At 44.2% G+C, this 15,655-nt stretch overlaps 2 protein-coding genes across 3 annotated transcripts in view; both read left to right on the forward strand.

Moving 5' to 3' along the window:
• The first annotated feature begins 808 nt into the window (after positions 1-808).
• On the forward strand, positions 809-9,034 carry bcl7a (BAF chromatin remodeling complex subunit BCL7A). Its single transcript, XM_061260804.1, has 6 exons — positions 809-1,005; positions 2,839-2,920; positions 3,028-3,124; positions 4,639-4,815; positions 7,906-8,012; positions 8,934-9,034. The coding sequence occupies exons 1-6, from the start codon at positions 914-916 to the stop codon at positions 9,006-9,008; spliced, it is 630 nt and encodes a 209-aa protein (XP_061116788.1). The 5' UTR covers positions 809-913; the 3' UTR covers positions 9,009-9,034.
• Positions 9,035-13,338: 4,304 nt separating this feature from the next.
• Positions 13,339-15,655, forward strand: part of mlxip (MLX interacting protein) — a 36,225-nt gene continuing 33,908 nt past the window's right edge. For both annotated transcript variants that reach the window (XM_061259837.1, XM_061259838.1), the window contains exon 1: positions 13,339-13,834. In XM_061259837.1, coding sequence (XP_061115821.1) covers positions 13,521-13,834 — 314 coding nt within the window. In that variant the 5' untranslated portion in view covers positions 13,339-13,520. The remainder of the gene's footprint in view (positions 13,835-15,655) is intronic.

The following is a 15,655-nucleotide window of genomic DNA, read 5'->3' on the forward strand; positions in this document are numbered from 1 at the left end:
TATTATTATTATTATTATTATTATTATTATTATTCACATCCACTGCAGTATGAAAGATGAGGAAAATTAGCCAGATCTCTCTGTGATTGCCAGGTGCTCTGGTTATCACTGTCTTTAGTTCCAACGAACACAGCGCCAGACAGCCGCAGGCTAGCAGATGCGACAGAGAGATATGGCACGGCACCGCACTGGTTCTGACGCAGTTCTGGGTTTCCCGTGGCGAAGTCCCCGGAGCCCAACGCTGGAGTCAGCTGTGCTGTTCCTGGAGCGTGGGGCTGTTGGCACAGTGGTCATTCAATTATTGTAGACATTTCGATTTTTACTTAAATTAAAATAAATAAATAAATAAATAAATACATAAATTAAATTAAATAGTGGTAATGCAGTATGTGTTTGCGTGTTGTTATTACAAGCTTTCAGATGACAGATTTTTAACAAAATAAACACAGTCAATAATAAAAACGGTGTTTACATTGCAAATAATAAAACGCATAATAATACATATATTTTATGTTTCCCGTTATAAATAATATTATATAACGTTCCACTGTTTGTAAGCATGTCTTAAATAAATCCCTGCAAAAAAAAAAGAAAAAAGAAATCAACATTTTGAAAATTCTGTTGCTTTTTTTATTGGTATCATACCGTTGAGCCGATTTGAGCAGGCTGCGTTTACGCCAGAGAAGTTTTAGACAAAGTTTTCAGCACTTACACAATACAACTTTGAAGGCTTTGTTCGGCTGTCTGCGCGGCGTGTATAACAAAGCGGGAGCTGCGCTTTGGACGCGCAGCTGTGGGCTCCCTCTCGGTAGTTGGCGCAGGCGCGCTCCCTCCTCTCCGTGCTCCACATTGAGTGTTTGCATTGTGTCTGAACTGCCGGCGAGCTTTAAAAAATATTTTACCAACAGCAGCAATGTCGGGTAGGTCGGTCCGCGCAGAGACCCGGAGCAGAGCGAAAGATGACATCAAGCGGGTTATGGCAGCTATCGAGAAAGTACGGAAATGGTATGTAAGTTGGGAAAAAAAACCTTATTCGTTATCTAAGGGGGAGCTTGTGGGGGAGGAGAGAGAGAGGGAGAGAACGAGAAGAAAGAATGAAACGAAAGAAGGGTCATCTTGAATTGAATTTGGTCGGATTGTTCACTTCGCTCAGGTGTGCTGCTGCGTACGAGCGCCCTGAAGCACCGGTGTGTTTACAAACCGACGGTTTCGGCGAATTTTTAATGGATTTTTTCCCATTAACATTTAATGTGGGTTGAACCCAGAAGCCATTTCGTTGCAGTCACATGAAGGCTTCGCCGTTTTCTGCCTGGTGTAATGCCGGGTGGAGAGAGCTTTGTACAGTGGAAAGTGTTTCAGGACGCGAGCAGGGCACGAATCATAACAATAATCTCCTGTTTGTAACTATATGACGACGGCGCTCTAGCGCAGGAATAGTTTTATTCGGTCTCGGGGTTTTAAATTTAGCGCTTAGAGTCGCTCTTTAGTCCAAATAGAAATAGCGTACGGTGGGGGCTGGGGAGAGCGCCCGTGCATGACTGAGCACGCAATATGACTCAGTGGGAGAAATATAATATTAAATTGTTATTTTTCTCGCTTAATTGAACGACCGCACTTAATTGTACATTTCCACGTTGAATCATTAGAATTCAATTGGTGATGTCGGCGTTAAATAAGAACCGTATTTTGAAATGAAGGCAGATCAGGGCATAGACATTGAATGTACTCTGTATGCTTGCATTTTTAATCATTATGCAGAACTGCAAACTTTTACATTTTATTACATTTCAGTTTATTTTATGTCAGAATGTTGACAAAATATATATTTTAATTGATCACGCAAAGTTTTCTTTTTATAAATTGTCTTAAATCGGCATTGAATATATAGTATATAACAGGGTTTTGGTAAATTAATTTAATGTCAGTTCATGAAATTAAAATCATCAGTTTCAAAAAGACCTATAATGGATCCCCCCCCCTCTCAATTAATTCAGTTCAAACCATTTTCCTGAACTGACATTGAATTTAGCTACTTTAAACCAAATTAATTTATTCACTTTAAACCAAATTAATTTATTCACTTTAAACCAAATACATTTTAGTCACTTTAAACCAAATTAATGTAGCATCTTGCGTTTTATAAATGGCGAATTGGGCTGAAATAATGGCAAGCTCTGTGAGCTGGTACACACAGGCAGACTGCGTCTCCCGTGAAGGCTTGGCCCCGGAGGTGTGGCCGCCCCCAGCTGGGGTGTGCAGCGGGCCCGTGCCCCAGGGGCGAGCCTTGCCACGGGTACCACGCCGTGCCACCCCCCGAATCACCCAGGAGGCCCTTTGATCCGCGCCCTCGGCGCTGGCACCACGCCCGACGGCTCGCAATTACCGCCGCGGCTTCCTTGTCGAGACCGCTCGGTCGGGCTTGCCAGGTGCTTTCTTTATCCCCCTTTCAGAGGGGAGTTGACATGTGGCTGCCTTTGAGAGGTTTCTGAAAAGGCCTTCATCAGTGTTCCTCTGACAGGGGAGATGAATCGTGTTTTGCTGTGTTGGGGTTTATGGAGAAGCATGTGGAGTACAGCTGAGGGTTTTGAAGAGGGCTGCTCCTGTTTCTCAGACTGATGCGTGCGGTTTTAATGAGAAATGTACAGGGGTACCACACGTTCTTGAAAACAACACGAGAGGGCGCTTGATGTTGGAAATGAAGATGACAAAAAAAAATTGGTTGGATTGTTCACAAGTGAGTTTGTTTTTCTTTTTCTTTCATGGTTTTTGTCAGAGGTGAAAGGCGTTGATGAGAGAGTGTCATCCTGAAATGATGTTCGTGCGCCCGTCTCTCAACAGGGAGAAGAAATGGGTGACAGTTGGCGACACGTCCCTACGGATCTACAAGTGGGTCCCGGTAACTGAGCCCAAGACGGACGACGTAAGTCTGCAGTGAAACGGCAGCCTGGCGTGAGCAGGGGGTTCTGGGTACTGCGAGCCCCGCGCCTTCGGTCAGTGACGGTGTGTTTCTTTCCCGCTCTTTTACAGAAGAGTAAAAACAAGAAGAAGGGCAAGGATGACAAGTGCGGGTCAGAGGTCACGACCCCGGAGAACAGCTCCTCCCCTGGGATGATGGACATGCAGGGTCGGTAACGCCGACCTTTGTTCCCGGGGGCTGAAACCTTCCCGTTTCTAGAGCAGTGTTTCTCAACTCCAATCCTCAGGACCCACCTACCAGAAGGTTGTAACCACAAACTCGCAGACCTGATTTATCCAAACAAGGGCATTTTTGGTGGTTTGATTGGGTCAGTCATTAAACCAGGTGTTTTGAGTTCCTGGTTACAACACAAACCTTCAGGCAAGTGGGTCCTGAGGACTGGAGTTGAGAAACACCGTTCTAGAGCACCCCATTGGACAGCTCTTAAAAATCACAATCCTTCAGTGAATAGGTTTTTTGGAGGTTAATTCAGGAGACTGTAACTGACTCTCAAGTAGTGCTCTTTCTGTGTGTGTGTGTGTGTGTGTGTGTGTGTGTGTGTGTGTGTGTGTGCGAGAGAGAGTGCGTATATGTATGCATTTCTGTGTGTGTGTGAGAGAGAGATTGTGTGTGTGTGTGTGTGTGTGTGTGAGAGAGTGTGAGTGTGTGAGAGAGTGAGTGTGTGAGAGAGTGAGTGTGTGAGAGAGAGTGAGTCTGTGTGTGTGAGTGTGTGAGTCTGTGTGTGAGAGAGAGAGATTGTGTGTGAGAGTGTGTGAGTCTGTGTGTGAGAGAGAGAGAGATTGTGAGTCTGTGTGTGTATGTGTGAGTGTGTGTGTGAGAGAGAGATTGTGAGTCTGTGTGTGTGAGTGTGTGTGTGTGTGTGTGTGTGTGTGTGAGAGAGAGAGATTGTGAGTCTGTGTGTGTGTGTGTGTGTGTGTGTGTGTGAGAGTGTGTGTGTGTAAGAGAGAGAGATTGTGAGTCTGTGTGTGTGTGTGTGTGTGTGTGAGAGAGAGAGAGAGAGAGAGAGAGAGAGATTGTGTGTGTGTGTGTGTGTGTGTGTGTGTGTGTGTGTGGCTGTATGTGTGTGGCTGTATGTGTGTGTGTGTGTGTGTGTGTGTGTGTGTGTGTATATGTGTGTGTTTTACAGTACATGCTGTACATTGCGCCTTGTTTAGTGTACGGTTTAATTCTCCTGTTTTGTCAAGGCCCTGTGCCAAGTTGACACTCTAAATAAGAATTGGTTCTCGGACGACCTTTCCCAGGAAATTAAAGGTTGAATAAATAATAGGTCACAGTGGGGGTGAACTCACTGCGTGTTTTGCTGAAGACCAACAACTTTGATTGTTTGAATCTTGAGCCATTAAGAATGAATTCCAGCAGGTTTCAGGGTAAAGTTTTGATAAATTCTGTACATCACTATGTTCCAGGTGCTCAGCTTGATCACCTTTTAAAGTGGTCAGAAAATCCATCTTTTTTTCCAAACTGGCAAACCTTGGGAGTATATGGTTTATTTATTGGTTTTTGGTCTGTAAAGCGCTGTGTCTACCTGGTTGTCAATGTTACTATTGAAAAAAAAAAAAAAAAAAAAAAAAAAAGATGTGATGGATTCAGTGGCTTGTTTTTGGGGTCCCTTCTGATTGGGTCCCCGTCTTCACACAGCGCATTTTTTTTTTCTCTCTCAGATGACAACAGTAACCAGAGCTCCATCGCTGACTCCTCCCCCGTCAAGCAGGAGACCAGTAACAGCGCTAGCCCCGCCCCCGAGGCCACGGGCACCTCCCACAGCGACAGCAGCGAGGCCAAGAGTGACCCGAGCCGGTCGCCCAGCGAAGCCCCGCCCCCGTCCGACAGCAAGAGCGGTCAGTCTGAGCGCGGTGGCCCAAACCGCTCGTTTCCTGGTCGTGCCGAGAGACGGTGCTCACGAGCGCCACTGCGGTTGGCTGCGGTATAGGTCACTGAGATCTGTTTTTCGACGTAAGGTCAACGGCACAACTGCGATCGATCATTTTTCCCGCAAGACGATATAGTCGCAATCTTTCTTCTTCTAATGTCTACCCATGTGCCGATTTATCGTGTTATTACGACAATACAGCAATGCTTCGTGGACGAATCAGGGACAGATTACATCACTCTCTCTCTGGCACGCTCAGTGGAGGAGCCACATCGGCTTTACATTTTACAACATCGGCTTCCCTACTGTGCAGTCAGGCTTTACGTTTTACAACATGGCGGCACCGGTGAACCTGACGTCCTGGTCCACGGGCTGTTTTCACGGGCCCATGGACAGTCTGTGGGTGACGTAACCGGGCACCTGGTCCATGTTCTCCTACAGCCTCGGGTATGAGCACGAGCAGAATGAGACCTGCTACAGGCACCGTGTCCATTAATAAAGTACACTGCTTATTCAGCACAGCTCCGATTAATGCGAGCGACAGAGTCCTCTCTAGAGTAGTCCATCAAAACCGTAGTTAAGGGTCAGCGGGACTGATTTTACTCAGAGCTAAAAATGTATTTATAGCACATGCAATTCAGAATCTTATATATATTTTTACAATAAATCAAAATATGTTTATATATGATTGGGTAGCTGGCACGGATGGTGCAGTGGGTAACACTGCCGCCTCACAGCAAGGAGGTCCTGGTTTCTAATCCCCGTCGGCCGGGGCCTCTCTGTGCGGAGTTTGCATGTTCTCCCCGTGTTTGCGTGGGTTTCCTCCGGGTACTCCGGTTTCCTCCCACAGTCCAAAGACCTGCAGGTTAGGCTGATTGGAGAGTCTAAATTTCCTGTGGGTATGAGTGTGTGAGTGAATGGTGTGTGTGCCCTGTGATGGACTGGAGACCTGTCCAGGGTGTATTCCTGCCTTTCACCCAATGTATGCTGGGATAGGCTCCAGCCCCCCTGCGACCCTGTTCAGGATAAGCGGGTTAGGATATGATTGGGTAAACTGCTCTCGAAATATATACGTATTTATTATATGTATATATTTCTTTTTTTTAAACAAGCTGTTACTGTTTTTATCACAAACTGTAAATGCAAAAATCCCATCCTGTGCTCCCTGAGAGGAGGGGCTCTGACCAGCATACGGCTGAATAAGAACACGACATGTTTCGGGGTTTCTGTAAAGACAGGAAGGCAAGTCGTATGTTGACTTTTTATCAACATATAGCTTAAGAAAGATACTTTTATGCAAAAAGATTATAAGTATCTCATATTTCACCACCTCATATGCTGCAATAACAGCAGCCGTATTCCTGCCTAACCACAAAGTTCAGCCACAATTTTTTAAACCTCATTAAATATTCCTGTAGATCCCCCCCCCCCCCCCCCCCCCCACTAATTGCTGTGTAACGAAGCCGATTTGGCGTTTCCATGGCGCTCATTTACACAAGCCCGCTGTAGATTTCTGTGGCGGTGCATGTGGGCCAAATTGCGTGTATTTTTAGTGTGATGCTATGACAACGCAGAGTGACACGCACTGCTTTCATTTTGACACGGTTTCTGTTCAAACGGCTGACTTTGTACCAAAGAGGTTCAGGTTGAGCAGCTTGCTCAAGGCTACCCTGTACGATCTTTATGACTGTACATGGATGTCCGCGGTGCAGTGATGTCATCATTGTGTGAGTGTGTGAGTGTGAGAGACTCCACCACCCAGTTAGCTGTATGTAGTCTGCCTACAACCTGTAGGTTTTCCCTCCAATCCTAATGAAGCTCACCTCACTCAAGAGCTAGAGATCTTGTTGAGCTGCTAATTAGTAGATGCTAAAGTTTGCCAAATTAGGGTGGAAATGAAAACCTACAGGACAGTAGATCCCCAGGAACAAGGTTGGGCAGCCCTGGCCTATCCCGACTGTAAGATACGTTGTGCACTTCGACTCTGCAACTGGCTACGCACAAAAACCCGGGGATACAGTGTTTAGAAATATTTTTCCTTCCTATGTTCTGATTGGTTAATCTCAGGCTCATAAGACCCTATTCTTCACCAATCCCAGCTCTGCAGTCAGTGGCCCATGGTCAGTACAGGTCTTGCACAGTAATTACAAGCAGTGATACTGTCCAATGCACACTTTATTTATGGATAAGGGGGTAGATGTGGTTCATGAATGAGAATATCTGCCTTTTACTGGCAAGGGACATCCATGCAGTAGTTTTATCGTGTCTTTTTTTTTTTTTTTTGAGGGACATCCATACAATAGTTTCCCTCTAAGTCTGTCTTCTCCATTTGAAATCAGTTTGAAATCAGAAACCAGTTTATATCTGCAGTGGTCATAACTACATGTGCACCACTAGATGGCGTAAAAATGAGTCCACTTTACGTTCTCTTGCCGGTGTGGTGTGAATTAAATTGCATGCATGACGGACAGATGAATTTGCCACAGCGAGGAAAACGGAAAGATTAAGTGGCAGGTATTTAATCAGAAATTAAGTCCTTCTTAAGTCATTCATAAAGGTCTTAAGCAGTGAAAGTGCCTTGATATTTTGGAGTGGTGCGGGTCAGGTTACACGTATGACCACATTGAAGATCGTTCCATAATTAGACGTGTAAACTGCTTTGCTACTAAGGCCAACCTTTGAATTGCATATGGAGGAAAGGACAGGCTGAAAAAATGGAACAAAAATGGAAGAAACAAAAACAAAAAACAGAAATACACTGGACTATCAAAGAAAATATGCAGCTGTACCACAGACAGGCCAAATTCTTTATATTTGAAGAATAGGATCAGATCTCCAGTGAATCTGTTACATGACATGCTACAACTGCCGTTCTGTACAGCAAATCATTCTGGGCTTTTTATTCTTAAAACCCTTCTTTTTGGGATTTGCATTACATTTTTTCGTCTGTGTTTCTAGAACTTGTGACATCAGCATTAGAATGCTCAGTTAAGAACATTCCGTTATTTGTGACCTGACCCCTTAAAGGGTTTAAATAATATTTTGGTTTTATTTGCAGGCAAGAGCCACACCTCCTCGGAGCCCTTGGTGCCCAGTACCGCCAAAAAAGAGCCCAAGTCCTCAGGGGAGAATGAGCCCCCCTCAGAAGCTGCCAAATCCTCTCAGGTAAGGTCTGGGGAATAGAAAGGCCAATCTTTACATTCAGGCATTTACATTCACATTCACATTTACATTTACATTTTAGTCATTTGGCAGACACTTTTAATCCAAAGCGACTTACAAGTGCATAGGTTCTTCCACAAGTCAAAGCATCACATCCAGAACTAGGTAAATACACATGAAATGCTGTTCTAAACATATAGTCATCATAAGTGCCATTTCTTTTTTTTTTTCTTTTTTTTTGGGGGGGTTAGACAAGGAGGATAGAGATATCAGAAAGGGGGGGTGGGGGAAATCAGGAGGGAGGACTAAGGTAGAGTTTGAAAAGGTGTCTTGAGTCTGCGTCGAAATAGGGGAGGGATTCTGCTGTCCTGACAGTGGTAGGCAAGTCATTCCACCACTGAGGAACCAGAATGGAAAACAGGCGTGAACGTGCAGCTCAACCGCCAGGTGCACGTAGAGAGGGAATCATAAGGCGACCAGAGCTGGCAGACCGGAGTGGTCAAGCTGGGGAGTAGGGAGTGATCAAGGATTGTATGTAGGGTGGGGCAGTCCCCTTAGCAGCATTTTGCAAACACTTCTCCAGAGCAACTTGCATTCCATCCATTTATGCAGCCGGATATTTACTGAAGCGGTGCAGGTTGGAGCAGCCTGTAGCCTAGCGGCTAAGGTGCCTGTAGCCGCTACTTTGCAAGCCCATTTTCATAACTGTTAAGCGATACTGCCACCCTCCTGTTCTCAGAGTGGGGAGAAAACTAGCCCATGAATGTTCAGCACAGCTCAGAGAATGTTGGAACTGCTAGGCTTTTCCATTTCTTCCATTCCATGCCATTCTTCTCCTGGAGTGAATGAGTGCTGGTGCGTGCGGGTGAGAATGAAAAGGTGTGTAACCGTCGCCTCTGCTTTTGCCCCCTCTTTCTCAAACAGGAATGCGAAGATGGGGCCCCTCCCAGCAAGAAGGGGAAATTGGAGTCTTCCTCACATAACTCTGAGGAGAGTTAAGCGGCCTGCCCAACCGTGCCCCCCCCCCCCCCCCCCCCCCCCACCACCACCACCACCATTCACACCTCCGTCCTCATTGGTCCTCTTCCTCTACAGTGGAAGGGCAGTGTCTGTCAATTAATCCCACCCCCTCCCCACATATGTTACTCCTATTGGCCCAGGACTGCTCTGAATCCTGCCCACCTCCCACCCCATTATGTTGAAACTCCACCTCTTGTTCCAGCAAATGGAGAGTGAGGATGGGAGAGGGCGAATCACTACAGCATGTGTAAAGGCTTGATGGGGGAAACATAACACAGAGCTACATCTGGAATACATTGTGCCCTCCACCACTGATCTAGGAGCAGCAAAGCCTACCCCAAACCTGACTTGGGTCAAATAGGCCATCGTTTTTGGATTCAAATACTTTTCTACGCTTTACTGAGCTTGTCTGGTGTTTTGGAACCTATTAAATACGCTCAGAAAGTGCAAAACCCCACCTTCTGGTCCTCATGGTTACCTCAATTGCACCAGGCAAGATCAATTCAGCACAGAAATGACGTATTTGACCTAGGTCTGCCCCAAATGTTTTTTGTGTGCGAAATGCTGAAACTGATCCGTCAGTGGTTGGGGCCACCATCTATTCACAGTTTCAAATGTGGCCCCTGCAAGCCGCCATTTTCCTGTCAAACCTTCTCCTCGTTGTGCCAGTCGGTAAGCTTCTGGTCCGGAAGGTCAACGCACTGTTTGGAAACAGTCTCGTTCACAGCTGGTTCTGCTGCTGTAATATCACTTAATTATTTTTTATTTTATTATTGTTTTTTGTTCATACAATTTTCAAAACATTTTATTTAATAAGGATGACAACACCTACATATTCAATGAATGGTACAGGTCACTTTCTCAGATTTTCCTTCCGCATTGTTCATTTTTTTATGTCTATTCTTGTGAAGACCAACCTGTAGTATAGGTCCTGCTTGGTCACGTGCCTTGTGTTCTCAAAACCATAATATTGTGTCCTTTTAATCATTTGTTTTTTTTTATTTTATTTTCAAAAGTGCCCATTCTTTTTGTACGTTTTATTTCTGAACCATCTTTGACGAAGCGCACATGACCAGGAATATCGGTTTCATGTGAATATATAGTCTGATTTGAATATTTGAAAATGGGAATGATTGAAAAGCAAGCTGAAACACAGCAACAGCCCGCCAGACATTCATCTCGTTTTTTTTGGTGTTTTTTTTTTTGTTTTAAATAATTTTCTAAATATGAAAATGATCTTTATGAAGATTGAGCATTACCATTCCAGGGTAAAATGGGTTGTGCCAGAGAGCCGTTTGCTATCTTCTGTTCCTAATCACAGGTCTTTAGCCAAACGCACAATCGTACAATCGTGTCATTTCAAACATGCTCCTGTAGCTAACAGAACATAGGTTCCGTTGACCTAAGCTTTTCAACCAAGGCAGATTTATTTGGGTTTTGTGCGAGCCGTTATTTTTTCCCCCCAGTGTTGGGTATTTACTTGATCACAGTTTTTTTGTTTTGTTTAAATATCATATGTATATTTCGATTTGGAGTAGTTCTCTTCCTTTACTTAGACACAGTGTAGGGAATGTTCTGCTCTTGTAGCATATTTTCTAGATGAAGAACACACCCACACATATATACTTGAGGTGGTGTCTGTGTTAGTGAGATTAGCAGCATGGTAGACCTTAGGAAAGGCGTTGTTCCATGTTTAACCCACATCTTTCCCATGAGAGGGTTGCTGTAATTCACTGCTGTGCTGAAGATTGATGTATTGGTGCCCTCAAGCTTCTCGAGACTCGTACATTGGGTTCTTTGTGACAACACGGCGGAACCCAATCATGGTTGTCATGGAGGTTCTGCACACAGAATCCAGTCCAGCCACTGTCGTGGGGGACCTAACACGTGCAGCCGTTTCCACAGTCCAGGTTTTATTTGTGCTGAGTTTTAGTTGGACTTGCTGTCCCTCCTCCGAGTGGGAGTTCAGTACGAGTAAGAGACGAGTGGAGTGGTGTAATTCGACGCCACAAATCGGACAGGACTGCAGATTTGCACATACATGACATCTGAAGGATCATTTGAAAAGATTTGCTTCCCAAACACATCTCTGATGTCCCAGTCTGGGGAAAACCCTCACACTGCCCTGGTGTTTTTATTTTTAGGATTTTTTTTGTTTTGTTTAGTTTTGTTTTGTTTTTTGCCAACTTTGGGAAGTTGCAGTTATAGCAATTCCCGAGTTTAACCTCAGGTGTCGTAGAGCTGGGATCATGAGATCTGGGACAGCTTTGTCCAAAATCTCCCTCTCTTGATAAAACATTTTTTTTTTGTACAGACACCAGGGTGCTTCAGTGAACTTGACGAACAACAGAAATGTCAGATTGTGTGCAAGTCTGGAATGCGCGATCTGAGGTGTGACTGCAGAGACGGCGACAGAGAGATTTTCCTCATTATATAAACGTCTCTGTGGGAATCTTGGATATTGTTAACATTTCTGTAGGGGGGAATGGAACCGTACAAAAAATCCTCTTTACTTGGTTGGGTTACACTTTGGGTTGGCTAAGGTGACTGCAAATACCTCATTTATAGTCCAGCAGTGCTGGGTCTTAGACACTATGTATTGACTTGGAGATCATGCAATTCTCTGCCTGAAATCACACGTATATATGAGATGTTTCCATTTTCCATTTCACCAGTGTCACGCTGAACTATCACTAATTGATCAAACACAATTTGGACCTACAGAAAAATGTCTATTAAAAAAAAATAAAACACAATATATAGTGTATATTTTTGGGACCATATTTTTTTTTCTTTCCTGGCTTCAGTAGTGTTGTCTTGTTCAGCAGTATGGTCTGTTTATACTTATTTATTCCATTGGTAGTGATTGGTTTTATCATGTAAAATGAATTTGTTTTATTAATAAAAAGTCACAAAGACTGGGATTTTTGAGTCTCTTAACCTTTGTATTACTACTGAAGATGTTGTTTTTATTTAAGATGCCTTTATTCAACATTATACACAATACAACTTGTATCAAATTGTTCTCGTTTTAATTGAAACGGAAGATTGAAATGAAAGGGCAATGTTTGGAAGTCGTTCAGATGCATTTCAGTAATCCAGATTCCATTTCGGTAATCCAGATTCCATTTCAGTAATCCAGATTCCATTTCCACTTGTAAGAAACCTGGTGGAAGTAGTGTGTAGAGTTGCAGATCATTTTTAAAAATAATTGAATAAATGAACAGGATGGTATGGAGCATAAGTGAAGAGTGTTATTCTTTTTTTAACAGACATGTAGATGAAAAGCAGGTTTGTCCGGTCCTGTGGTATGTCATGGTTGCTGAGGGAGGGGCCGGGGGGTCCCCCGTCCCACCCCAGACACTGCATTCTCCTGTGGTGGCTGTGGCATTTTGCGTCCTGATACCACCCTTAGACCAGGACATGTTGCTCTAGTGTTGGAGGGGCATGGTTTGCCCTGGGGTCTCTAATGGGAGAGGCAAAATGGATGCTATGAATTAGAGCACTGTTTGCTTGGTCTATCCCCTGCTCTCTGACCAATGAAACTCACCTCCCCAAAACACACACACATCCCAGAAACCTGAATATACACACACACACACTTAAAGGGGCAGTTTACCAGTTTACCACTTATAAACCATCTATCAATCCAGATAGTTGAGAGTTTTGCTGAGATGTGACCAGTTTTCTAGATTTCACAAGTTTTATAAATGCAATTTAACTTGATTCACACAAATACCAGCAGGAGCAGGATGGGAGGGGCCTTGAGCAGCATTATTTCATTATTTCAGGGGGGGCAGAATTCCTTGCGACGCCCCTGTCCGATGTATCAAGGTGATCTGCACGGTACTCTGCAAGTACTCTGGGTAAGTGGAAGCTTTTTTTTTTTTTTCTGATTGCTTCTGAGACCAGAGACTGGAGTGTTCTGACACTACGATTCAAATACAGTGTAATTTTATTTATACTGGGAAACAGGTGGCATGTCAGCGTACGGTGCCCCACTGGCTAAAAAAATTATTTAAATTGCCCAGTAAATACACTAACGTGGCTTTGTCACATTCGTTGTAAACTATAGTAAACGCCACATGACTGCCACAGACGAATACACACGGCCAAGCGTGTGTGTGATCTTCGTTTGACGCATGATGACAAACTTTCTTAATACTGTGGCTACAGTAACCGAACAACGTCTTAAAGACGCTCCTCATGACGCTCGGCTGTGGGCGTTGCTCTCAATTCGACCAATCACGCTTGGCTAAGTCGTGACGTTGCAACTTTCTGCGTTCACACTGTCGAGATCACTAGATAAGTTCAGCATTAGACTGCGTTGCAACAACATAGAAAGGCAGGGGTTAGTGGTGAAGTTGAAAATGACTACTTCGAAGAAGTCCACTCTTGCTACAAGAGTGAAATAGTATACTTTTTAAATTTCGGTTTTAAAGGGTTTTACCTTTAAAGGCAGGAGTTCTATACATTTGCAATAATTACAGCATGGCAACTCGCGAGCTAAGACAGTACCGCCGGGCCGCTATGAATATCAAGCAAGAGCAAGACGACGATTCGGATAACGAGGAGCCGAACCTGGTACTGAAAAAGTCGGATGGGGACGGGTCACAAGTCATTCACAGTGGCCACTTTATGGTGTCTTCTCCGCACTTCGAACATCCACCAAAAAAAGGTTACGACTTCGACACGGTCAACAAGCAGACTTGTCAGACGTACCACTTCGGCAAGACCAGCACCTCACAATTCTCTATTGACGCCTCTCTCACCAAACTCTTCGAGTGCATGACCCTTGCGTACAGGTAACCGATATCACATGTCCAGTTGAGAGATCTGTGTGACGTTACCAGCTAATATGATTTTTAAAAGGTACTGGGGATTTGTCAGCAACTCATTTGCTGCCTATGTTTCCTGCCGCTTGAGATATCCCACTACAGAAAGGCACTAATGTTAGCTAGCCTCGCGGGGATGTGCTAATGTGTTAGCCCGCTGAACCTTTACTGCACTTGTAAAGTTGGCAAGCATGCTAAATGGGTTGATGGGTAACGTTAAGTAAGCGTAATATTAACTCTCACGATGATGATCATTATGTTCCATTTTTCTCAAACTGGTTGCTAGCATAGTTAGCAGGCTGGCTGGTCTGTGTGATCAACTACCATACAATAGCCAAGGCATTCATTTCCATGCGAGCTAGCCTCCTTTTGTGCCCGTCTTTGTTGTCATAGCTGGTCTCTTCTCTCGATTAGCCAGTTAGCTGGCTAACATGCATCTAGAAGTTGCCTTGAACTTGCATATCCAGAACAATGTCCCTCCAATTCAACCCTACGAGGAAAGGTCACTATAGTTTTTCTATCTAGAAAGTATTTCCATCTACAATATAATACAACTGCAGGGTAAGAACCCTTGTAATTGCCTACTAACAAAATAACTGTATATCTTAGTAAAACATATGCACATTGGCATGCATAAAACATAAATAACGTTATCTTATCTGAAAGGTAAGCCGTAAGTTGTATACATCGTGTGATTTTGTGTGTATAATTAAAATGACAGCAATGCGAATCGTTATTGTTGGCCAGCAAATTTGCGATTCGTGTATGACTCGTTAACGTGCGTCCATCTTTTGATTGCATTGCAAACTTCAACCATACATACATGTAACGTTAGCTAGTCTAGATGAATTTTGGTTGCTAGCTAAAGCACAAAAGCAAGCGCACAACGTGCACCCCGCCCGTTTGTTATGGTTTTATGGTCAATTTAAATGGCTGACCAGTTATCTTGCTAACTAGGTGGCTAACGTTAGCCAACGTGAACTGAATTTCAGCTATGAAAGGAGTGTCGTATGAAAGGAGTGTGCAGAAAGTCTTGTTGAAGCAACTTCTGCAGGAGATGGCATGTGTATGAAATGCGCATGTTCAAGTTTAGTTTACTTTTAGTAGTCGGAACTGAGATCGCCTTCAAGTTGAGCCTCGAAAATTGCTCCTTCATAAGTCTACGTTAGCCGTTGGTTTGTTCAAAGTTTTTCAGTTTTTCTTAGTAGATGGTGTACTTATTTTATGTCTGCAGTTGAGGACTTTAAAAAGTCGAACTGACCTGTAATTTTGATACTTCCCGTTTTATTTTATTATTCTCATTTTTGGGGGGGGAATTCCTTCAAACTAGACACTGAAGGAGTCGCTACCGAATCAAATTGGTAATGGAAACCTGACGTGGAAAGGCATCGTGAGAGAGAGTTTAATGTTACGTGGAGCAGGTAATACTAACGTGGAAGCTAACGACAGACTGACCAGCGCAGCAGCATCGGCCGAGTGGCCAGTCGAAGCTCTGCGGCAGGGCAGGGTCCGTATCATCGTGTGCAGAAAGTCAGTCACAAAGCAGGGGTGTTGATACGTGTGCTAGGCATGCCTGTCGAACAGGTGCAAATTATCTTGCGATGGCCGGATTAGACCGTTTGACAGTTGATGGAACGTGCCATTTTAAAAGGCAGGACTGGACTGTTGTGGACCGGGGTTTCTGAACGTTGCATGAATGTTGTATTACTGGTTCACATCTGGTGACTTGGAAAGGCCTGACACACGGATGACATCAGCGTCAGCTTCTCAGACCTCTGAGTGACCTCTCGG

This window comes from Conger conger, chromosome 11, assembly GCF_963514075.1.
Source record: "Conger conger chromosome 11, fConCon1.1, whole genome shotgun sequence".
NCBI classification, from domain to species: domain Eukaryota; kingdom Metazoa; phylum Chordata; class Actinopteri; order Anguilliformes; family Congridae; genus Conger; species Conger conger.

Coding starts and splice junctions, on each gene's coding strand:
- bcl7a (XM_061260804.1), top strand. CDS start 914: ATGTCGGGTAGGTCGGTCCGCGCAGAGACCCGGAGCAGAGCGAAAGAT. Junction 3,125..4,638: donor TGGGATGATGGACATGCAGG/GTCGGTAACGCC, acceptor TTTCTCTCTCAG/ATGACAACAGTAACCAGAGC. Junction 8,013..8,933: donor AAGCTGCCAAATCCTCTCAG/GTAAGGTCTGGG, acceptor TTTCTCAAACAG/GAATGCGAAGATGGGGCCCC.